This window comes from Zootoca vivipara, chromosome 16 (genome assembly GCF_965207765.1).
Source record: "Zootoca vivipara chromosome 16, rZooViv2.hap1.1, whole genome shotgun sequence".
NCBI lineage: Eukaryota > Metazoa > Chordata > Lepidosauria > Squamata > Lacertidae > Zootoca > Zootoca vivipara.
In genome coordinates this window covers 31,623,214-31,646,819 of record NC_142599.1, presented here as the reverse complement: position 1 = coordinate 31,646,819, position 23,606 = coordinate 31,623,214, and the positions used below count along the sequence as shown (strand labels likewise).

The window sequence follows — 23,606 nt, the reverse complement described above, 5'->3', positions numbered from 1 at the left end:
AAATCCTTGTCTGTTTATGCTTTTCCTGAATGTTTCCTCCTTCTTTGTTGCTCTATGCCAGGGACAAGAGTGAATCATATGCCTCTTTTTTAAAACTTGGATTACGTTGTTCCCCTACCCCCACCCGCAAATTCTGGAGAGCGGGACTGTGTAGGAAGCGTTTATAGCCTTGGGAAGGTGGGGTGAGTGGGGAGGGTTTTTTTGAGACATAAACAGTCTAGGACTCAACGCACGAGGTCATACTGCATTGGGTTTGAGCACGCTCACAAACATGTGCGCCATTCATGCGCAGAAACCCACCAGGCCTTGATTTAGATCCCAGATGCGTACACATTCATGTAACACTCAAAAGCTTTTCTCTCACACACATGCAACACAGGGAATCCATCATCAGAGTCAGGTAATTTTTTTTAAAAAAATGTTGACTTAAAGCAACTGAGGGGCTCTGATTTTCATTAGAGCAGCAGCAGCAGCAACCAGAGAAATGAGGGACAGTTAAATTAATGCTGGCTATGTGCCAGCATTTCCTTATCAAAATTAAAGACTCCCATAGCTAGGGATGGACAAAGTTGACAGTTATGGTTTCTCCTTTTGACAATCTGTATTTTCACATCTGTTTGCGAATTTGCTTTTTAAGAATTCCTTGTGAATATTCATTAGCATCTCAGTGCAGTTTTTCCTAATATGCATTGTTTTTATATTCAATTTTGCCTAATATACACATTTTCTTTTGCAAAGTAATCTTAAGAACATAAAAACCACCTGCTGGACCAGGCCAATGGCGAATCTAGTCCAGCATCCTTTCTCACAGTGGCCAACGAGGTGCCTGTGCAAAGCCCTCAAACAGGACCTGAGTGCAAGAACACTATCCCCACCCCCACCCCATGATTTCCAGCAACTGGTATTGAGAATCATTACCACCTCCAACCAAGGAGGCAGAGCATAGGTATCATGACTAGTAGCCATTGATTGCCTTCTCCTCCATGAATTTGTCAAATCCTCATAGCCTCATTTAAAGCCATTCTAAGTTGGTGGCCATAACTTCCTCCAGTGGAAATGAGTTCCATAGTTTGACTATGCTCTACATCATAGCTGCCAAGTTTTCCCTTTTCTCACGAGGAAGCCTATTCAGCATAAGGGAATTTCCCTTAAAAAAAGGGATAACTTGGCAGCTATGCTCTACATTAAGAAGTATCCTTTTGCATTCCAATGCACACTTTATCCCAATATATGCATCATTTTACACATTAGTTAGCTGGAGATGCTGCATTATTCTATTCAGAGAGCTGTGAATTTTGATGAATTTTGATGGAGGGTTGTGTTCCGGTTCACAAATTGTTTCAGATCAGTGTGAATCAGGTAAAGGTAAAGGGACCCCTGACCATTAGGTCCAGTCGTGACCAACTCTGGGGTTGCGGCGCTCATCTCACGTTATTGGCCGAGGGAGCCGGCGTATAGCTTCCAGGTCATGTGGCCAGCAAGACAAAGCTGCTTCTGGCGAACCAGAGCAGTGCATGGAAACGCCGTTTATCTTCCCGCCGGAGCGGTACCTATTTATCTACTTGCACTTTGACGCGCTTTCGAACTGCTACCGTAGGTTGGCAGGAGCTGGGACTGAGCAACGGGAGCTCACCCCATCGCGGGGATTCAAACCGCTGACCTTCTGATCGGCAAGCCCTAGGCTCAGTGGTTTAACCCACAGCGCCACCCACTGAATCTGGTAGGTTAGCCTTTGAAAACTACAGTGGTACCTATGGCTATGAATGCTTCGGGTTATGAACTCCGCTAACCCAGAAGTAGGTCTCCTGGCTGCGAACTTTGCCCCGGGATGCGAACAGAAAATGTGTGCCGAAGACACGCGCACAGTGGGAGGCCCCATTAGCAAAAGCGTGCCTCAGGATAAGAATGGTTTCAGTTTAAGAACGAATTAAGTTTGTAACCAGAGGTACCACTGTAATCCAATTTCTGTCCCATCCTTACCGGCAGCTGATTCAAATATGATTTTGTGCGTACCCCACGCAGTTCCTCTCAACATCTAATTGCAAGTCTCCCATAATGTTATTTTAGCCTTCATGCATAGGCCACCCCGGCCAAGCCTTATTTGCAGCAGGACTTAAGAGATTATTCTTTATTACATATTTATCCTCCCTTTCCTCCAGAGCTGTGGAGATACATGCTGATCCTTCCTCTCCTTTTAACCTCCCACTAACAACCCTGCGAGGCAGGTTACGCTGTGGGACAGCAACGTGGGCCAAGGCCAGCCAGTAAATTTCCTGGTTGGGGTGGAATTAAATTAAGGAGAGGCAAAAGACAAAAGAAAGTACTTCACACAGTGTGTATAGTTCAACTTCCCCCTGTTCTGTGATGTGAAGGATAAGTAGCCACCATTTTGGAAATCAATCCTCTGCATAAAGCAAATCTGTTTGTGTGTTTGCCTTTAAAAAAAGAAAAGAAAAAGGCTTAATTGAGCAAATTCACTTGGAGGCGTCTAAATTGGTTTGTTGGCATTAGCAGAGCATTCCCATGCTCCATTCATAGGGGTTTTGTTTTCTTTTCCTTGCTTCTTTCATATCGAGTTTTCCCCCCTCTCACCCAGCTGAGTCTTCCAGTAAAATTAGGAAGACAGCTGTTTGCCAGGAATGTAAAAGTCTAATTCCCAAGGGCAGCTTGCCATCCGTAAACAGATTCAGGATTTTTTCCTTGATCACATGGAAACATGAATTGGAAGAGGACTTGATCAAAAGGGATAAATGACTATTTCTTTCTGCATTCTGCATTGGAGAGAATTTTTCAAAACAATCCCTGGAACTGAGAGTGTTGTATCTATGCAGTGGGGCTGCCATATGTCTGGGACTTAAAAAACAACAACAACTCAACAAGTTTGGGGTGTCCTGGTTTTTACTCTTCGAAGTATGGCAACCCTCGAAGTCAGCACAGGCTGGGGGGTGGGGGGTGGAAGCCCAAGGCCCCAATCAGCTGCATGAGTAAGAGGACCCCAAATTAATAGGATGCAGTAATGCTTCTAAGTAACAGTTCCATAGCCTTCAAGTGTCCCGATTTTCCAGGGAGAATCCCAGAATGACAAAAGCCATCCTGGTTTCTGATTTTACCCTGGAATATACCCATTTCCCCCTCCAGAGTGGCAATTTTGTCCCAATAATCATGCAAATAAAGACCGCTTTTTATAACTCCACATGCACATTCTATATTTACACTATATTTGCGGTCCGGATGATGCTCTTATTTTTAGCCTGGCAGTGCTGGCACTAGAGGATCAAGGAATGCAGAAAATGTTGCCAACTGGGCAAGCAAGCCACAAGCAGGTGGCATACAAAGCCGCTTTGATTCTCCGTCCTCTCCCTGACTCAAAACAACTCTGTTTAGCTTGTGTGTGTTTGCTACCAAGATGTCAAGTCTGAATTAGCTTCGTTCTCTCACTGGGGCAATAAAGCTGTGACTGGGCTATATGTCGCCTCAGTCTGCAGAGGGCAGTTCAAATTACGGATCAACATCCCTGCACATAGAAGACAAGCATGTCAACACTAATTAAGTGTCAGTGTTGCACTCTACCCCAATCTCTGCATGGTATGAGATTCCGGGTACTAACCCAGGGTTCAGTTTCCTTGGAAAGAGGGCCATAGGAGACTGTGGTGTCTTTATGATATATGGTTTATGAAATATACTCGGAGTCGAGAGTGAATTTCATGCTCTTTATTCAGCTCATATTCATCAAGGAGAAGAAGAGAAGACGAATGGCTCTTTTCCCAAAACCATCTGCTTATATACATTATTTACACAATGGGCCTTGCGTGATTGGCTACTTCAGGGCTACACCTGTGGGCCAATTATATTGTGGATTGACTTCTGCCTGCAGCCTGATTGGCTGCTCCTACAGGCCAATCAGGTAGCAGATTCACTTCTGCCAGCCGCCTGATTGGCTGCTCCAGCAGGCCAATCAGGTTGCGGATTCACTTCCACCTGGAGTTGGATTGGGTAGCTCCCGCTGATTCTGAATCCTATTGTTCTAGGATTTAGCTCAGTACATAACACCCCTCCCCTCTAAGTTCCAGTCCTGCCCGGGAAGTTGCATTCGTAGTCCCCAAGGTCTGCTGGCCGCCTCCGTGTGCGTTGTGGCCTGGGGTGTTCCTTGGTCAGGGGTTCTGGTTCTGGCTCGTGTTCCGAGGCTGCTGGCTGTGCCGGGGCTGTCTGGTCTGGCGCCACTGAACCACTAGGTTGTGACTCTGGTTCCGGTGTCCTTCCAGCCTCGGGGCGCCCCTCTGTGCCTACTGCTTCTGCTTCCCCTGCCCACCCCTCTCGCTCTACAGGCCTCACTGCCCTGCTGTCCCCTTGGGACCCCTCTGTCCCGCTCTCCTCCCGGGTTCCTCCTGGGAATCGTCGCCGTAGCTGGTCGCAGTGGCGGCGCCAACATTGCCCCCCTTCCGTTAGTACCTCGTACGACACGGGACCGGTCACCTTGGTGACTGTGGCGGGTACCCATGCTGGGCCTGCCCCAAAATTCTTTGCATACACTGGGTCCTGGGCCACAAATGTCCGGGGGTTCCTGCCTTTCCCCACCACTACCTCATCCTGAGCTCTGTCGGGGTGAAGTCGGTCCAGTCTAGTTGCAAGGCGCCGGCCCATGAGTAGTTCAGCTGGGCTCCGGCCAGTCGTTGTGCTTGGGGTGCTGTGCTGTGCTAGAAGAAATGCGGCAAGGCGGTATTCCCAGTCCCCTTGTGTTATGCGGCGGAGGCTGTCCTTGGTGGTCCGCACCATGCGCTCCGCTTGGCCATTGGTGGCAGGGTGGAATGGTGCTGAGCGAATGTGGCGGATGGCGTTCTGCGCTGTGAAGGTCTGGAACTCCTCTGACGTGAATGCGGTTCCATTGTCCGAGACGAGGGTGTCAGGGAGCCCGTGGGTTGCAAACAGCTTACGTAGTACCCGGATGGCTGCCGCCGTAGAAGTGGACGGTACCAGTGCGACCTCCAGCCATTTGGTGTAGGAATCCACCACTATGAAGAATGTTTTTCCCTGGAAGGGGCCAGCGAAGTCCACGTGCAAGCGTGACCATGGATGTCGGGCGGACTCCCAGGGCTGGACTGGGGCCCTTGGGGGATCCGGGCGGGATTCTTGGCAGGTCTGGCAGTGTTGGACCCAGGCCTCTATCTCTCTGTCAATCCCCGGCCACCACACATAACTCCTGGCAAGGGCCTTCATCCTCACTACCCCTGGGTGTGTCTCGTGTAGGGCTGTGAGGACCCTTTTGCGGAGGGGCTGGGGAACAACAACCCTGCTTCCCCATAACAGGCACCCCTTGTGGGCCGACAGTTCATGTTTGCGGTTTGTGTAGCCAGCGAATTCTGGCCCGGGGCTGCTGCTGGGCCATCCTCGCCACACCCAGTCCAGGACCCGGGAGATGACCCTATCTTTTGTGGAATGGTGCGCAACTTCTTGTGCCTGAATGGGTCGGTCGGGAAGCAGCTCCAGGGTCATAACCTCTTGCGCAGGCGCTGGGTCGGGGCCTGTTTCTGGTAGTGGTAGCCTGCTGAGTGCGTCTGCGTGGCCCATCGCCTTCCCAGGGCGGTGGATTAGTGCATACTGGTAGCCGGCAAGGAAAATTGACCACCTGAGGACACGTGGAGACAACACTTGGGGGGGTCTGCTTCTCGGGGGCAAACAGGCCAAGCAACGGCTTGTGGTCAGTCACTATGGTAAAGGGCCGCCCGTACAAGAAATCATGGAATTTTTTTACGCCCTTCACGATTGCCAGACCCTCCTTGTCAATCTGTGAGTAGTTTCGTTCGGCTGCAGCAAGCGTCTGGGAGAAGTATGCCACCGGCACCTCTCTTCCATCCGGGAGTTGGTGTCCCAGGACAGCGCCGATGCCATAGGGAGAGGCGTCGCATGCCAGCACCACTGGCAGCCTCTCGTCGAAGTGTGCCAAGACCGAGTTTGAGACGAGCAAGTCCTTGACTGCCTGGAATGCGGCCCTTTGTCGCTGGCCCCACACCCAAGGGGCCCTTTTATCTAGGAGTCTGTGTAGGGGCTCCGCTACCGCTGCCTTATGGGGAAGGAAGGCATGGTAAAAGTTCAATAGTCCCAAGAATGACTGAAGTTCGGGCTTGCTCTTGGGCGCTGGGGCCTCACAAATGGCCCGTACCTTGTCACCGGTTGGATGGACCCCTTCTGCGTCCACCTTAAATCCCAGAAAGTCCACCTGCGGCACTCCCAGTAAACACTTTTCCCGCTTCACCTTGAGGCCCGCCGTCTGGAAACGGTGCAGGACGGAGCGGAGGCGGTCCTCAAATTCCTCTGGTGTGGGCCCGGCGATCAGTACATCATCGAAGAAGGGGGTGACGCCAGGAATCCCTTTAAGGAGAGAGTCCATTAGATTCTGGAATATGCCTGGTGCCACGCTAACGCCAAATTGCAGCCGCTTTACTCTGAATGCCCCTCTGTGCGTCACAATCGTCTGAGCCTCTGCTGTGGCTTCGTCCACAGGCAACTGTTGATACGCTTGGGCCAAGTCCAGTTTGCCAAAGATTTTTGACCCAGCCAGGGTGGCGAGGACATGGCTGACCACTGGCACTGGGTATGCATGGGCCGTGAGAGCCTTGTTTATGGTGCATTTGTAGTCTGCACAGATGCGGACCGAACCGTTAGGCTTGACGGGTGTGACAATTGGAGTTTCCCAGGGGGCGTTGGGCACCGGCTCCAGCACTCCTTGCTCCACGAGCCGGTCCAATTCCTCGTCTATGCGGGGTTTCAGGGCGAACGGGACCCGGCGGGCCTTGTGCCTGATGGGTCGTACAGCGGGGTCTAGCTGTAGGGCAATGGGGGGTCCTGTATATCGTCCCAATGCCCCATCGAAAACCCCTGGAAACTCTTTGCATATGGCGTCCACGTCCACTTGTAAGCTAGTGCGGTTCACCCCGGTAACGGCTAGCCCCAGAGGTCCAAACCATGCCAGTCCCAGTAAGCTAACGTAGGGGCCCTTAACTACCAGCAAGTCCAATTGTTGCTTTCGCCCTCGATATTGCACCCTGAAGGTCCCCACCCCCATTGTAGGGACCTTACGTTTCTGGAAGTCCCGGAGGGTGAATGGGGCCGGCCTTAGTTTGGGACCCCCATTAGGGCACAGTTCCCTTAATGTTCGGGCCGAGATTATGGATAGAGTTGAACCCGTGTCCAGCTCCATGCGGCATGGGGCTCCCTCTATCTGTACCTCTATATAAATTTTCTCTGTGCTGGGATGGGGCAACTGGAATACCTGGTAGTCCGTGATCTCCGTCGAGTTGCCTTGGTGCATGGTGCCGTGTGACCTGGGGCTCCTGGGTCGGTCATCTGATGGTTGTCGACGGGTGAGTCGAGCCCGACACACCCGGGCGATGTGTCCCAATTTTCTGCACTGCCTGCACTCTGCGTTGCGGAAACGACAGGTCCTCCTCTCGTGGTTCTCCCCGCAGCTTGCACAGTTCCCTCCTTCTCGTCGAGGCTGCTGTGGTGTGTGTGCTGCTTGAGTGCGCCGCTGTACTCGGTGTACTTCCTCCCTGTCAGATTCGGATTCGTCGGTGAGGTCTTCGTGGTAGACCCTCGGTTGGGATGGCGGGGCCGGTCGTGCCTCTTGCGTTGACCTCTCGGCGGCTTCGGTTGCCAGGGCTTCCTCCAGAGCAATCTGGAACGTGAGGTCTTTTTTGGCGTAGAGGCGTCGTTGCAACATCTCGTCCCTCAGGCCACCGACGAGGCGGTCACGAAGCATGTTCTCCAACTCTGAGAAGTTGCATAACCGGGCGGCTTGGCGGAGGGAGGTCACAAACCCAGTTATGGTTTCCCCCGGGGCTTGCCGCTTTGCGTAGAAGGCATTTCGGCAAGCTACCACCGAGGGCTGTGGTGAAAAGTGCTCCTTCAGCCGTTCCATTATTGTTTTGTAAGAGACGGTAGCGACATCTCTAGGTGCAAGGAGAGCCCGGGCGATTTCAAACGTCTCCTCTCCACAGACGCTGAAGAATGTCGCCCTCTTCATGGCATCGTTGGTGACTTCTTTCGCTTGCAGGAGGAAGTTGAAACGGGCGGCGTACCCTTCCCAGTCTCCTGATGCTGGTTTGAATGGCAAGAAGCTGCTGTCGGTTGCCATTCTGGGTTCCTTGGGTCCTGGAGCTGAAGCCTGGATGCACGGTGCGATGCAGCGGTGCAGCAGGTGGCGGTGCTGCGGTGCAGTGCGTGGTGGCGGTCAGCTCAGCAGGATCCCACCTTCGTCGCCAGTGAAATATACTCGGAGTCGAGAGTGAATTTCATGCTCTTTATTCAGCTCATATTCATCAAGGAGAAGAAGAGAAGACGAATGGCTCTTTTCCCAAAACCATCTGCTTATATACATTATTTACACAATGGGCCTTGCGTGATTGGCTACTTCAGGGCTACACCTGTGGGCCAATTATATTGTGGATTGACTTCTGCCTGCAGCCTGATTGGCTGCTCCTACAGGCCAATCAGGTAGCAGATTCACTTCTGCCAGCCGCCTGATTGGCTGCTCCAGCAGGCCAATCAGGTTGCGGATTCACTTCCACCTGGAGTTGGATTGGGTAGCTCCCGCTGATTCTGAATCCTATTGTTCTAGGATTTAGCTCAGTACTTGCACCTGAGATTGGATGTATGATGGAGGGGCTCAGAGCATTAACACCCCAGAAAGTATTGCTTCTCCCACAGTCACAGCCTTGGATTCAAGCAGAAATCAACCATGGCTCTCACTCTCTGACTTCTGCCTACTTTTGGCTCAGCTCTCTCAAAAACACTGACTTTCGTCTTTCTCACTACCAACTAGGTGAGGGAGGGGCTGGTACGAAATCAAATCAAATCAAAGTTTATTAAATGGTCACAGACCAAAACTACTCGTACAGCTATTCAACAGGATAACACAGAAATAAACAGAGGACAAATTTAATACAAATTTGGCCCCAACAACACTTTAAAATAAGGACGTGGCTAAAAACAACAACACTTCCTTTCTTATGCTAAGGATCCCTACTTAAGGCCATTAACTCACCAAGAAACTTGCATGGCTCCTTCAACAATGGAATCCCCCAAACTCACAACACTATTGTTGGCATCCACTTGTCTTGAGAGACAATGGAGTGCATCTCTGGGGGTGAAGTCAGCTGTGTTAGCAGTGACTTGGGGTACAAGCCTGGGCAGTGTGTATGGAGGTCCAGGGCTGCCCAGACAACAAGACGGACAACATCATGAATGTGGTCCAAAGGAAATCAGAGCAATGTGTTTGGCACCAGCTTGGCTGGAGTTGCCAGAAGGTGCCATCCTACTGTCTTAAGGACTCCACTCCAGATTTTGTAGGGTTTACTCCTTAGCCTTTTATTTTCCCCAAAGACATCCCACAAGGCAGCAGAAGTTTAGGATCAGAGTTTTTTCTTTTCCCAGATGGGCTACCTGCCCTGGCTGATGAGTCCCATCTCCACCTTCCTTCTAGGGCGAATAGTGCTAGTACAACACTATATTTTTTAAAATAAAATACTGTATGCATTTCATAATTTTGATGTTTTTAATGGTGTTTTATGGGATTCCCGCCCCCCACCCCTGCTGATTTTATTCTAATATGTTACCTACCGCCTTGATATGTTTTTGTGAAAGTTCAGATTATAAATTCATGAAGAATTGTGATGATGTTCTATCTACCGGTAATCGGGAAAGACCTGGAAAGTCTAGTGTGAAGGAAGGTGGCATTCCAAAAATTCTTTCAGTGGGTTGTGCCATCGCCTCTCACAGAAGTTCCTTGTTCACTTGTTACCCATCTATGAAGGAAACTTCTGTTCGGTACCTGTTTTCCTTGGTCAAAAAGCCAGAGGGGCTTTGGCGACCATCAGATTGGGGGCCCCACACATGCAGACCCAGGCACATATTTCTTCAGGATTGACTGAAGCAGAGCCAATCTCACCCACCTCAGATGGACGGATGTTTATACGCCCTTCGTTAAAATTATGAACGTCAATTGCTGGAGGTTTTACAAACAAGATTCCATTTGAGTGTCTTGTTCTGCAACTCAGACAGTCCGGAAAGGAGTCAGAACTAACGGCTGGTGCTAAGACTTCATTAGTTTGTCCTTTTCCATCCCCCTGGCAGCCAAAAAGGGGCATGAAATTTCTACCACACCCTTTCTGTGCAAATTAGGCTGCGTAGACAGGCCGTGCTGCTTGCTTGAAGTACATTTAAAGCACACAAACACCCCCAAAATTATGGAAACGGTTGTTTTTAAGGCAGTTGTAGCACTACTAGGGGTAAACTATTAGGGGTAAACTTAAACCCAGGGTTCTACTTTTGGGAGGGTGATTTAAATGTATGGTGTATATGCAGCCTTAAAATTCTGGTGCCCTGTCTTTATCCAACCCTTCCCTGAATACTGTTCCAGCATTTCCTACAAGATGGACATGGTTGTAACCTGTTGTGCAGCTGAAGGAGCCAGAGACAAACTATTGTAATTTTTACCTTTGCAGAGTAGGCTAGTTTCTACACATAAGGCTCTTCCGCACTTGCACTTGAATCAGAACAAACAGATTGACGTTTGTTCTGATTGAGCGGTAAAGAGCAGGTTTTCCTGGGGAAAGAGGTGGGCAAATGTAAAGCTGCTCAGACCCATCATGCCTAGAAACCATGAAACGTGTAGAAGTGTGGACAAGCCCTTAATCACACACCCTTCTCTATCTTCTACCCAGGCAAGCAAGAGGCATTGTTGGAGTTCCAGCCAGGAAAAAAACACTTAAAGGGGGAGTGAAGCTACCGGTAAGCCAGTGTGGTGAGTGACCTGGGGAGACTCCCAAGGGCCAGAGAGAGAGATATTATTGCATATATTAATATTGTGCAGTTTGAAGCAACTGGATGCATGGAAACAGAGTCCTTTTGGAATGAAGCATTAACCAGAGCCATGAAAATATTATTCAGAGTTTACTTGCATAACTTTCTTTAAAACATAACAAAAACCAGAAAATGATACATCCATACAGTTCCATATCTTGTGCATACCCAGCACAGGCAGAGCGTATTTTCAGAAATAACTTTAAACTAGGGTTGCCATATGTCAAAAAGTGAAAATCCAGATATAAAAGTTGTACAGCTTTCTTTTCCCCCAACTTGGGGGGGGGGAAATGAAGGTATTTTTGAGGGCATTCACCAAAATCTACACTTCCGACATGGGTTGCCATACGTCCTGATTTTCCCAGACACTTCAACAATTTTTGCCCGGACACCATTTTCGACAGCACACGGCCTGGAGCTGTTTACAGAGAAGAGAAGAGAAGAGAAGAGAAGAGAAGAGAAGAGAAGAGAAGAGAAGAGAAGAGGAGAGGAGAGGAGAGGAGAGGAGAGGAGAGAAGAGGAGAGAAGAGGAGAGAAGAGAAGAGAAGCTACGGTATTTACTTCAGAAGAGTCTTACACATTTTTACTCAGCAGAGTCTAAAAGCACCAAAACGGCGATTTGCAATTCAATAATTGCCTGACCTAAGGTTGCTCACTCATGCTGTTAGCTAGCTAGAGAACAACAACCATAGCCCCCATGGAAAATCCCCATGTGAAAGCCTTTCACCAATGCACATTTAACCATTGTAAATTAAACCAATTATGTTGTTGTTTAGTTGTTTAGTCGTGTCCGACTCTTCGTGACCCCCATGGACCATAGCACGCCAGGCACTCCTGTCTTCCACTGCCTCCCGCAGTTTGGTCAGACTCATGTTCGTAGCTTCGAGAACACTGTCCAACCATCTCGTCCTCTGTTGTCCCCTTCTCCTAGTTCCCTCAATCTTTCCCAACATCAGGGTCTTTTCCAAGGATTCTTCTCTTCTCATGAGGTGGCCAAAGTATTGGAGCCTCAGCTTCACGATCTGTGCTTCCAGTGAGCACTCAGGGCTGATTTCCTTAAGAATGGATAGGTTTGATCTTCTTGCAGTCCATGGGACTCTCAAGAGTCTCCTCCAGCACCATAATTCAAAAGCATCAATTATTCGGCGATCAGCCTTCTTTATGGTCCAGCTCTCACTTCCATACATCACTACTGGGAAAACCTTAGCTTTAACTATACCAATTATACTTAACAGATATTCCCCTCACAGAGCTGAACTTTCCCAGAGTATTTTGACCATCAGGGGACTCTGGAAATGTGAGGGTAATGGGGGTTTCCTAACAACTCTCAGCACTCTTAACAAACTACCACTCCCAGAATTATTATTATTATTATTTTGATGGGGAAGGGGGGAGCCACGATTGTCTAAAGCAGTATCCTAGCACTTTAAATGTGTGGTGTCAATGTGGCCTTTGTCATGTCTGTGGACAGAGAGAACAGTCAAGAAGGTTGCTTAGGAACGTGAATTCTGAGGCCTAGGAGGGTCTCCGGGGCCGCCATCTTCTGACGCTCTCGCGTTTCCCCCCAAGCCCTTTTAGCCCCCTTGACCAAGAGTCTCAGGAAGGTCCTCCCAGTTTGGCGCAAGACCTCCAAGGACCAATTTAAGGCTCTTGCTTCATTTCTCCCCATCCATCCAGATGGGGAGCAAACAGCAGAAACCCGCAGCCGTATCTGCACCCGAGTTGCTCAAAGTGAAGATCATCTACTGGTGAGGCGGGGAGAAGTGTGTGCATCGATCGGTCAGTCCCCAGGTCTGACCGCAAGAGGATGTGCTCCTCTGTTACCCACTGCCACTATACAGCAAGCACGGCAAGAGTGGCCGGGCAAGGACCCGGAGACCACAGTTCGGATCCCCTCTCGGCTGTGCAGCTCAATCAGGGTCCTTGAGGGCCAGTCGCTGTCTCGCAGCCCAACCTACCTCACAGGGGTGTTGTGAGGGTAAAATGGAGCGGAGAAAACCATGTACTTGAGCTCTTTGGAGGAAATGTGGGGTATATTAACTTGGGCACCCACAGGCAAATGGGGGGGGGAAGTGGGGCAAAATAAAGCACTAAATTTTTGATAGCGGGAGCAGGATAATTTACCGTATATTCCGGCGTATAAGACTACTGGTCGTATAAGACGACCCCCAACTTTTCCAGTTAAAATAAAGAGTTTGGGATATACTCGCCATATAAGAAATATGACCCGGCTTATAAAATGGCCCCCGACTTTTGAGAAGATTTTCCTGGGTTAAAAAGCAGTCTTATACGTAGGAATACACAGTATAGCAAGTCAAGTTGTACCTGTACATTTTGCCTCGTAGCTCAGGTGCTACAAATGCTGAAAATGTACTATTTTCTTTTTTAAAAAAAATAAAAATCTGCGAATGTGGAGATTATGGTTTATCAGGAAGGGGGGCAACTGCCCCTCATCCCCCCCTCAGATACCCATGGATATAAATGTAATCTATACTGTTTTGAGTTTGGGGGGAGGCAGGCTGTATGCCTGAGCCCCTTTTAATTCTTAGATCCAAGAAGAATTCAAATTGCTGAATTAACCAGGCAAGGGCCCCCTAAGTATGGGTCCTTAAGGTAACAAAGGAAGCAGCTCTGTGCCAGAAAACGAATGGATAAGCACCCCGCCCCCCAATTGCCTGGAAGTTAATAAAACAAAAGGCCTAAGAGGTGTGTGAGCTTAGAAGCTACCGGTAGGTGGAGGAAGCCAGAGATAAAGAGAAAGAGACAGGCATGTTTGGTTTCTGTTTGAATCCACGGCTTTAGCTATAAGAGAAACAAGATCCTCTTGGGGTGTTAATAATGACTCAGGTGGTATATAGGTGTAAATAAACCATAAATCATAAAGACACTACAGCCTCCGCTGTCCCTCATTCCAAGGAAACCTGTTCAGAGATTGGGGTGGTGTGCAATAATACTGCATATTTTGGAAAGTTGTTTGTTATCTTTGGTTAAAATACATTTTAACCAATTTTTGCATGATGCGGCTCCTAAGATCAAGGCACAAGTTTCCGTCTGTGTTGTAATTGGGCACCATTTTGAATCAAGATTGCAGACGGAACTTTTCAAACCTGCACTTGTTTCAAAACCGTGCTGGTTCTTTTGGTTTCCTAGAATTCCTCAGCCAATCTGGGTATGAGGCTGCTGGTAATAAAATGAACAGAATCATAAAACACTGGCAACCTTACAAACAAACCGTTTGTTTTTGTTTTGTTTTGTTTTAGAGCCGAATGAGGGTACAAAAGTCGGGTAAGTGTCCCCTGCAGGAGAGCTATTATTCCTCCCAAATACCCCCCCCACTTATTTTTCCCTGAGTACCCCACCACTACTGAATCCCCCAATTCATGCCCTTTGTGTTTTCATAGTCCCCTTCAAATCTTGTGATTCTCTGAATACCAGTTTCTGGGAATTACAAACGGGGGAGAGCTGTTGTTCCGCTCAGGTCCTGCTTGCAGGCTTCCCTGAGGCATCTAGCGGGCCATTGTAAGAATCTGACCCAGCCTGATCCCGATTTGGCCTGATCCTGCAGGGCTCTTGAGTACCAAAAAGTTAGGGGAGAGTTGCTATCATACTCAGGTCCTGCGTGTGGGCTCCCTTCCCATTGGGGCATTGGCCACTGTGAGAACAGGATGCTGACTAGATGAGCCTTTGGACTGAACCGGCAGCCAGGCTTTTATGTTCTTAAATACCCCTCCTTTCTAAACCCCAATGTTGAGAGGTGCGGTGAGGAGGCGTAGGGCACATAGTGCTGCTTCCCCAACAGGATGTGGGATTAGGCCTCTGCCTGCCACCTTGCTTTGAAAGAAAGAAAAAGAGCCGACTACATTTGTTGTGATGTGGGGTTCGTGATTTCAGCTCTTTTGACATAATATGCTGGAGACAGTTCTCTGGTAACACTTCTTTATTAAAGCAAACAAGACTGAGCACTGAGGAGAGGAAAGCTCAGGGCCGTCTTAAGTATATTTGGCGCCCTGGTGCGACGCATCCCTCTGGCGCCCCCGCCCCGTTTCCCAATGCGGCGGGCGGAGCTGCGCGGCCGGAGCCGGCCAGTGGGCCAGCGGGCGCAGCGCACAGCGCGGTTGCCGAGGTCACAGCTCCGCGACGGGTGGGCGGGCGCAGCTGCGCAGCGCCCCCTTGCGGGCGGGCGCCCTGGCACCACCCTGTCTGGCCTTAGGGCCGGCCCTGGGAAAGCTACATTTATAGGGACAGGGGACTAGCTAGAAAGGGATACATTTTGGAGGGAACAATATCAAGCAATCACCGTGCTGCCTTTTGGAGGAAACCAATAAGACAGAGGATCCAAATACAGCAGCTTACCAATAGTAGCTGTACCTTCTGGAACCAAAAGGCAGTTACTTTACCCTAATGCAAATACAGACAATAGTTATACAGATATAAAATCCTTTGACTCAATACACAACAACATTCTTCTGTGATTCACCTCTCTAGTTCTTGCAGATTAAAAGGCTCCTGGAAAAATGCTTCCCGAACATGCTGGAAATTGTAAGTGATGTGCTTCTGGGGGTGGGACCCGGGGACACACCTGGGGGATAGGAGGGAGTTTGGATGCGTCGCGGTACCCTCCACACCATACATTTAAAGTTCTGTACATGACTTCCTCAAAAGGTTTGTGGAGCTACAATTCCCAGCACCCTTAAAAAAACCTGCAGTTCCCAAGACCCTCTGGGGGAAGCCAAGTGCTTTTATTGTGCCCTAAAGGTATGGTGTTGGCGTGACCTTGAATAGTGATCTTTGGTGTGAGCACAGGAATGTTTATTATTCTATTTATGCCATGCCCAGGTGCCCAGGGTGGCATCGTTTTCCCTCACGCACTGTCACCCTCACAACGACCCTGTGAGGTAGGATAGGCTGAGTGTGAGTGACAGGCCCCATTACATGCTCACACACAATGACCCTGTGCAGTAGGTTAACCCGAGACAGTGACCGGCCTCACCCCACCCCATTTTAAGTGTACAAAAACCCTGTAAGGTAGGTTAGGGTGAGAGGGAGTCGTGGGCGCAAGTGCACACCCAATTTTATTCTCATAATGACTGTGTGTGGTCGATGAGAGTGACAGGCCCAAAGCCTTCCTCCCAGTTTTTCCTCTTTCTTTCCTTCTCTTCTTTTCCTGACTCCTCTCCAGGTTGGGGAAGTTGGTGGTCAAGGTGCCTTTGAGGTGCTTCTTCCAGCATCCGGTCAGGTTTTGCACTCGAAGACGGTAAGTACCACCAAAATGGGCTCTCTGATTTGGCACACGCACCTGGTATACACTGTGCATTTAAAGCTCCCCCCTAAGAATCCTGGGAACAGTAGTTTGTTATTTATATTATGTATTCTATTCTATTCTATTCTGTTATTTTCTAAATTTCTATACCGCTTTATATTTTTAAGAAAAACCTCAAAGCAGCTTGCAGCATATTAAATCAATAAATCAATAAAACATAAATAAAACAATCTGAAGAAAGTCAAATATAGAGTATACTAGGGGTCAGCAAACTTTTTCAGCAGGGGGCCGGTCCACTGTCCCTCAGACCTTGTGGGGGGCCGGACTATTTTTTTTGGAGGGGGGGGAATGAACCAATTCCTATGCCCCACAAATAACCCAGATATGCATTTTGAATAAAAGCACACATTCTACTCATGTAAAACACCAGGCAGGCGCCACAAATAACCCAGAGATGCATTTTAAATAAAAGCACACATTCTACTCATGTAAAAACATGCTGATTCCCAGACCGTCTGCAGGCCGGATTTAGAAGGCGATTGGGCCGGATCCGGCCCCCAGGCCTTAGTTTGCCTACCCATGGAGTATACAGTCAAAGCAACATAACACAAAACTAAAATATTATCTTAAAGATTTCAAAATAAAACATTAAAAAGGAGGTTAACTACAGAATACATATTTAACATAGATTATAGATCAGGGGGTTCATAGCTCTGTGAGGGATAAGCTACAGTTCCCAGGATTATTGGGCAGGGCAAGAAATGTGCATTAACAAACGAATGCTTTGTACGCGACCGTACTAACACATCCACATAACATGTTTCTGGAGTTCCTGGAGAATATGACAGCATATGGGTTTGATTCTGCTGTAAGTCGCAAAAACCTACAACCTACAGACAGTGGTACGCCCAGGAATCAATATACAGTGAACCCACAACTTACACACATTTAACTTGTGTGCCTTCAGCTTTGCGTGTGTGGCAAAAAATAAAAATTAAGAAAGGGCAGAAAGTGGGGGGTTCCAGGAAAAAATGACTTGGCAATCCTACTCACCTTTGAACCCAATATATTTTGACAATATGTGGTTTTTGGCTTTAGGCAAGATCCCCAGAATGTAAATTGTGGGCTTGCTGTGCAAAATTGGGGGTCCCTTCCCTTGACTGAATAATAGATTTATAGAATCGTAGAATTGGAAGGGACCCTGAGGATCATTTAGTCCAACGCCTTGCAATGCAGGAATCGAAAGCACCCATGGCCTATGACCATATGACTCCTGCTCCCTTCCAGAGTTGCCAGCTGGGATGTTCTGCCTGCCTTCTATAGTACAGTACATTTCTATGAGATACGGTAGCTGAACACTTAGCGCTGAGGTGCCCCCTAGTGCCCATACCTCTCCCAACGTTTGAAAAAGCCCAAATAAGAAAAGAGTGTTTCCAGGTACCACTTCCAGATGGGAGGTTGTTGTTGGAATCATTGCTGCTCTTGTATGCAGGTATTTCACAGGATCTAGAATGATGCTCTCATCATGAAAATGCCAACCTGTACTCTTCTTCTTCTTTTCTACGAATAATAATAATAATAATAATAATAATAATAATAATAATAATAATAATTTATTATTTATACCCCGCCCATCTGGCCGGGTTCCCCCAGCCACTCTGGGCGGCTTCCAACAAAACAGAAATTCTAAAATACAGGAATCCATCAGACATTAAAATACAGAAATCCATCAAACATTAAAAGCTTCCCTAAACAGGGCTGCCTTGAGATGCCTTCTAAAGGTCTGGTAATTGTTGTTCTCTTTGACCTCTAGTGGGAGGGCATTCCACAGGGTGGGTGCCACTACCGAGAAGGCCCTCTACCTGGTTCCCTGTAACTTGGCTTCTCGTAGTGAGGGAACCGCCAGAAGGCCCTCGGTGCTGGACCTCAGTGTCCGGGCAGAACGATGGGGGAGGAGACACTCCTGCAGGTATACCGGACCGAGGTCGTTTAGGGCTTTAAAGGTCAACACCAACACTTTGAATTGTGCTCGGAAACATACTGGGAGCCAATGTAGGTCTTTCAGGACCGGTGTTATGTGGTCTCTGGATTTATCATTACTCTTTCTTGTTAGTTAAACAATTTCATTTTTATGTAATATACACCCACCCACCTACACCACCATATCATAAAATATCTGGGCAATGTGCAGCAATATATATGTACAATGATACATCAAACACCATGAAAAAAGTACAAAATAACCATTTAAATGACTGGCCAGTTAGCCTGCTGGCGTAAAAAAAGAGACCATCTATATTTCTGTATTGCAGGGGGGTTGACTAGATGGTCCTTGGTGTCCCTTCCAACTCTACAATTCTATGATATACCTGTTTAACAGCTCCCCTTGGCTTACCTTCCCCTACTTAGCATCACCGGGGTGACTGTCCCACGTCTCTCCTTTCTTTTCCTGGCCCAGACACTCGCTTCCCTTAACCCACATCTACTCACAATCATACAACACAGACAAAGAAAGGCAGATTCATCCATCCCAGCCAGAGACCACCCCACCTCTCACCTGGGGCTTTGCCTCCGCTTCCCCTTGCCTCTCACCCAAGGAGACACACTACCACTCGCCAGTACAGACTCTCACCCTGAAAGGGTCAAGTGGCTTTGCCCTGCAGTTATCCGTGTACACACCACTGGTCTCTTAACCCGAGGAGCCCCGAATGAGCCTCAATTTTGCAATGTTTTCATGCAGGACCTCACCTCTGACCTGAGCTATCCAGCAGCTCACATTTGGCAAAGTGCAATGGTTTAGGGAGGAGCTCCTCTTTGATCGCAGATGGTTTTGTGTGGGAGAGACTGGCTCAGTTTCTTAGGGAGTTTCGCTCCATTTGTCAACCCGACTCCATAGCAAACACCAACAAAACCAATTGGTTTTCTATTAGCTTGCGATTGAAAAATTAATAAATATTGGCTCCCTGGAAGGGGCTGGCGGGGTCTAGGGGTAAAACTTGAGAGGCCTAAGTAAGAGCTAGGGTGAATTCTGGTAACCCAGGATTTATATGCAAGTCCTCAGACCTGAGCTTTACAACAACTCAGGTTCAGAAAGTGTAGAGATGTTGCTAACTAGACACTTAAAGGACTGGGGGCACCAAGCCCACACTACAAATTGCAAAAATACATAGGGTTCCTCTGTGCAAATGTAAACAGCAGGTGACCAGGTTTCCACTAGGGCTGCACTTTGCATAGTGGTCGGTTGCTGTGCAAGCAAAGTAAAATAAATATATAAAGTTTTAAAAATGAGGGAGGGGCAGGAAAGCCCTTTGGGCCACCCCCTGACGACACCCTTAGAAAACTGCACATCTTAATTCAGTTTGCAGAGGAACTGAAATTGTGGGAGAGGAGCTCCTGTGTAGTTTAGCAGCGTCTTGCTAATCTGATTGGTTCATGTGACTGCGCTCTTGAGAATTGATAGCCGTACCCCCACACAAAGAAAACTAAAGGAAGGAGGGATCACTTTCCATGTTGCATCCATTCTTTCCAGTTTTTACTCTTCTGGACATAAAAAAAAAATCAAAAACTTTCCTAACCACTCTTTGGGTTGTATTATCCGATGCTAGTCCTGCTCAGAGAAAGCCAATTGAAATGAATGAACCTAAGTCCAACCTGTTCATTAACGTCAATACGGCTATGCTGAGTGGGACTAGCATGGGATAGAAGCCTTTGTCCCAAGTTGCTTCATCCTTGCAACACCCCTGTGAGGCAGGTTAGTCTAAGTGGAAATGCCTGGGCACTGAACCCAGTCTCCGCAGTCATCACATTCTGACACTACAACTCAAGGATGGGGGAACCTGAAGCCCTCCAGATGTTGCTGGACATTAACTTCCATCAGCTTCTGCTGACTGAGGCTGATGGGAGCTGAAGTCCAACAACACCCAGAGGGCCACTGGGTCCCCCTCCCTTCTGCTCTAACCACTGTGAAGCCTTGCCCTGCGGGGCTGTTCTGCAAAAGTCAAAAGAGGGACTAGTAAGGCGTCTCCTTTCCCTTCCCTTTAAGAATGGCGATGGATTTGTGGACAGCAATGATAAGGTGAAAATAATCTGCACCGGCATCAGAGCGAACCTGAAGACCAAGAGCAAATGGAACCCCACAAAAGAATTAGAATCGTTCTCAATTGTGGGTGCGCAGTCGTCGGTAGAAAGCCAAGGGATCGGCAAATCAGAAACCAAACCATCACTGCAGCTGGCTCCAGGACAACCGTCCACAGTGGTGCAGGTGCAAGAACGGCGATCAGTACCGAAGCCGAAGTTGGAACAACCGCCAACGGTCAAACAGATCATGCAGGTGCAAAAAGGCTGATCAGCACCGGGGCCGGCATTTGGACAACCATTAATGGTGGAACGGATACCGGAGATGCCAAGAGGCTGATCAGCACCGAGGCCACCGTTTGTACAACAGCCAACGGTGGAAGAGATGCTGGAGGCGCAAGAGAGCTGGTCACCACTGAAGTTGGAGTGCGGACAGCCGTCAACGGTGGAATGGATACCGGAGATACCAAAAAGCTGATCAGCACCAAGACCACTGTTTGTACAACAGTCAACAGTGGAACGCATGCTGGAGGTGCCAAAAGAGTGAGCAGCACCCAAGGCGGCATTTGCACAACCATTAATGGTGGAACGGATGCCGGAGATGTCAAAAAGCTGATCAGCACCAAGACCGCTGTTTGTACAACAGTCATCGGTGGAACGCGTGCTGGAGGTGCCAAAAGGGTCAACATCACCAAAGGCGGTACCGGTATTTCGACAACCATTAATGGTGGAACGGATGCCGGAGATGCCAAAAGGCTGATCAGCACCAAGACCGCCGTTTGTAAAACAGTCATCGGTGGAACGCATGCTGGAGGTGCCAAAAGGGTCAACAGTACTGAAGCCGGAGTTCGGACAACCATTCTCGGTGGAACGGACGCTGCCGGTGCAAAAAGGGCGACCAGCAGCACCAAAGCAGGCACCGAAGCAACCATTAACGGTGCAACGGATGCTGGAGGTGCAAGAACAGCAATCAGCATCAAAGCCGGCATCGGAACAACTGTTAGCGGCGGAACAAATGCTACAGGTGCAAGAACAGCAGTCAGCATCAAATCCAGCGTCGGAAAGATCATTCACAGTGGAACAAATGCTGCAGGAGCAAGATCAGCAGCCAGCATCAAATCCAGCATCGGGACAAGTGTTATCGTTGGAACAAATGCTGCAGGAGCAAGAATCAGCGAACGACGAAGCCCCCATTCCAGGGAGGCGCAAATTCATCAAGACGACCAGGTATTAGGGTGCTGGGGGATTGGTAGAGTCTTGAAGTGATGGGCATAAATATTTGCTTGGGGAGGCCAAATTGGGCTCGCGGCCCGGGGTTCACCCCCACCCCGTTTTAGACAAAGGATGAGAAGCCTCAGACCAGGCATCTCTGGCTGACCCTTGAGCCGCACTCCCTCCTCAGGCACACCACTTCTCTCCAGGTCACACCCCTAACTGATACTCCTCTTTTTCACTCATACAGGACGGAATCAAAACATTAAAACTCTGCCACTTGGCTAAATGCCAGTAGCAGTTCTTTGCACTTTGCTTTAAATGTTTTGAAATGTATTGACCAATTTAGAGTTCCTCCTGACATCCTTCTTATTGTGCATTCATGATTATTTGTGCTCATGATGGTGTCGGGGCAGTTATACACAACCCCACTTTCAGTACTTGTTTGTGCCTACAAAGGTTTTGGGGTGGACACGCTTCCAATCTGCCCATGCCTTGAAACTTCCTGCTAAAATCTTGCAACTTCTCAAGCACTCTTTCTCCACTCTCCATAACAGCATAAGAAGAGTCCCACTGTATCAGGCCAGTGGCTCATCTAATCCATCACCTTGTTCTCGCAGTGGCCAACCAGGTGCCCCAATGGGAACAAGACCTCAGCACAAGAACACTCTCCCCTTTTGTAGTGTCCAGCACCTGACATTCAGAGGCCTAGTGCCTCTTGACAGTGGAGGGATAATAGTCAACACAGCTAGTGATTGATAGGCAGTGGCATAGTGTGGACTGCCAGTGCCCATACAGAACATGCATGTGCATTGAACTTCCTAATGGCCTCTGCGTCACCCAGGAGCTTACAGCCGCAGAGATTAAAAAAAATAAGAGTTATTTCGTTGTCTGGAGAGGTCACTTCTTCGTTTGCATGGAGAAGCTATTTTAAACAGTCCAGCAACGGAATTGCATAGCCGAACTGAGGTAGCACCAGGTGTTGAAATCCTGCGCCACTAACAAATTTTGCATGCAGGGCAACCGCCCCTGTGGCCCCCCCCCACGCTACGCCACTGTGGATAGCCTTATCTTCCACCATCAGATCAGATCCAGCAGTATAGTGGGCCCCTGTTCAGGCCAAGATGAGAGGGCATCTCATGCCACACAGCTCTTCCCTTACATTGGCTGCAAAGAGGTGTCACTCAGAGGTGAATCTGAAGTTCTCTCTTTCCACGCAGCTGTCCAATATACACTTTGCTGCCTTCTTTGCCTCAGTCCAGCCTCTCACTCTTTCCTTCTGCTTTTAGGGGGGGGGAACCCCTCCAGAAGTAAAGAAAATAGTGGTGGGTGGGTCCGCCTCTGGCCCACTCATTTAAGCGATTGCTGTTCTAGGACGGCCAAATGGCTTGTGCCAACCACACCTTGCACAACTGTGGAACAACTTCTGCCCCCCCCCCCAAATTCTGCAGCATCGAGTTGCGAGTACTAGGCTGGCCAAACCTGCCAATCTGAATTTCTCAGTTTTCCTAAGTTTGGTTCTCCACATTTCCACATCAGTTTGCTATTTTGTTTTGTTTTTAAGCCCTATTGAAAATTCATCAGCCTCTTAGTGTGAATTCCTCTTAATTTGCATTCTTTGGGTATGCAGTGCACATTTTTTGCAAAGCGATTTCCCCTGTTGCACTGCATTTGTGCCTTTTATAGTCACTGATACACGCATCTTTATGCACACGCTACCCTGGTGTATTCACATTACTTGGCTGGGGAACTGCACTGCAAAATGCAGAAATTTTTAAGGGTGGCTGTGTTTTAGTTCACGTATTGTTCCAGGAAGTGCAAATTACATAGATCTGCAAGCTGATTCAAATTTATCCTACATCCCTCCCCGAGTACCCCTTTCCTAGGTGGGTGCCCTGCTGATCCGCTTTCCTTCTTCCTTCAGGAAGTGAAGGTGCCATTGGAGAGCAGATTATGACGGTATTGTCCGAAAAGGTGGAGTGACCTTGGGCGATCCTTGATAACCCCCTGCCCTCCTCAGCTAGTATCCCTCACCTAGCTGGCAATAATATTAATAAAAATTTGGAAAATCTATAGGATTGTATTATCTTTGCTTTATCAGGGTGTGGGGGGGAGTGGGGAGGTAATCATTCCATCCTGTTACAATCCTGGGAATCAGGTATTAGAAACACCAGTCCCACATTCATTTTTTTCTCCTATTTGC

The 23,606-nt window shown here is 48.5% G+C and overlaps 1 protein-coding gene across 2 annotated transcripts; it reads left to right on the top strand.

Annotated features, from left to right (window-relative positions):
* The first annotated feature begins 13,791 nt into the window (after positions 1 to 13,791).
* On the top strand, positions 13,792 to 23,476 carry LOC118076417 (uncharacterized). 2 transcript variants are annotated; one of them, XM_060269652.2, is made up of 5 exons: positions 13,792 to 14,142; positions 15,343 to 15,396; positions 16,037 to 16,111; positions 20,160 to 21,418; positions 23,328 to 23,476. In XM_060269652.2, the coding sequence occupies exons 4-5, from the start codon at positions 20,243 to 20,245 to the stop codon at positions 23,358 to 23,360; spliced, it is 1,209 nt and encodes a 402-aa protein (XP_060125635.1). In that variant the 5' UTR covers positions 13,792 to 14,142; positions 15,343 to 15,396; positions 16,037 to 16,111; positions 20,160 to 20,242; the 3' UTR covers positions 23,361 to 23,476. The 2 variants fall into 2 exon arrangements, with proteins under 2 accessions (XP_060125635.1, XP_088515407.1); XM_088659281.1 differs by lacking the exon at positions 23,328 to 23,476 and having other exon boundaries at positions 13,945 to 14,142; positions 20,160 to 21,599.
* Positions 23,477 to 23,606: the final 130 nt, after the last annotated feature.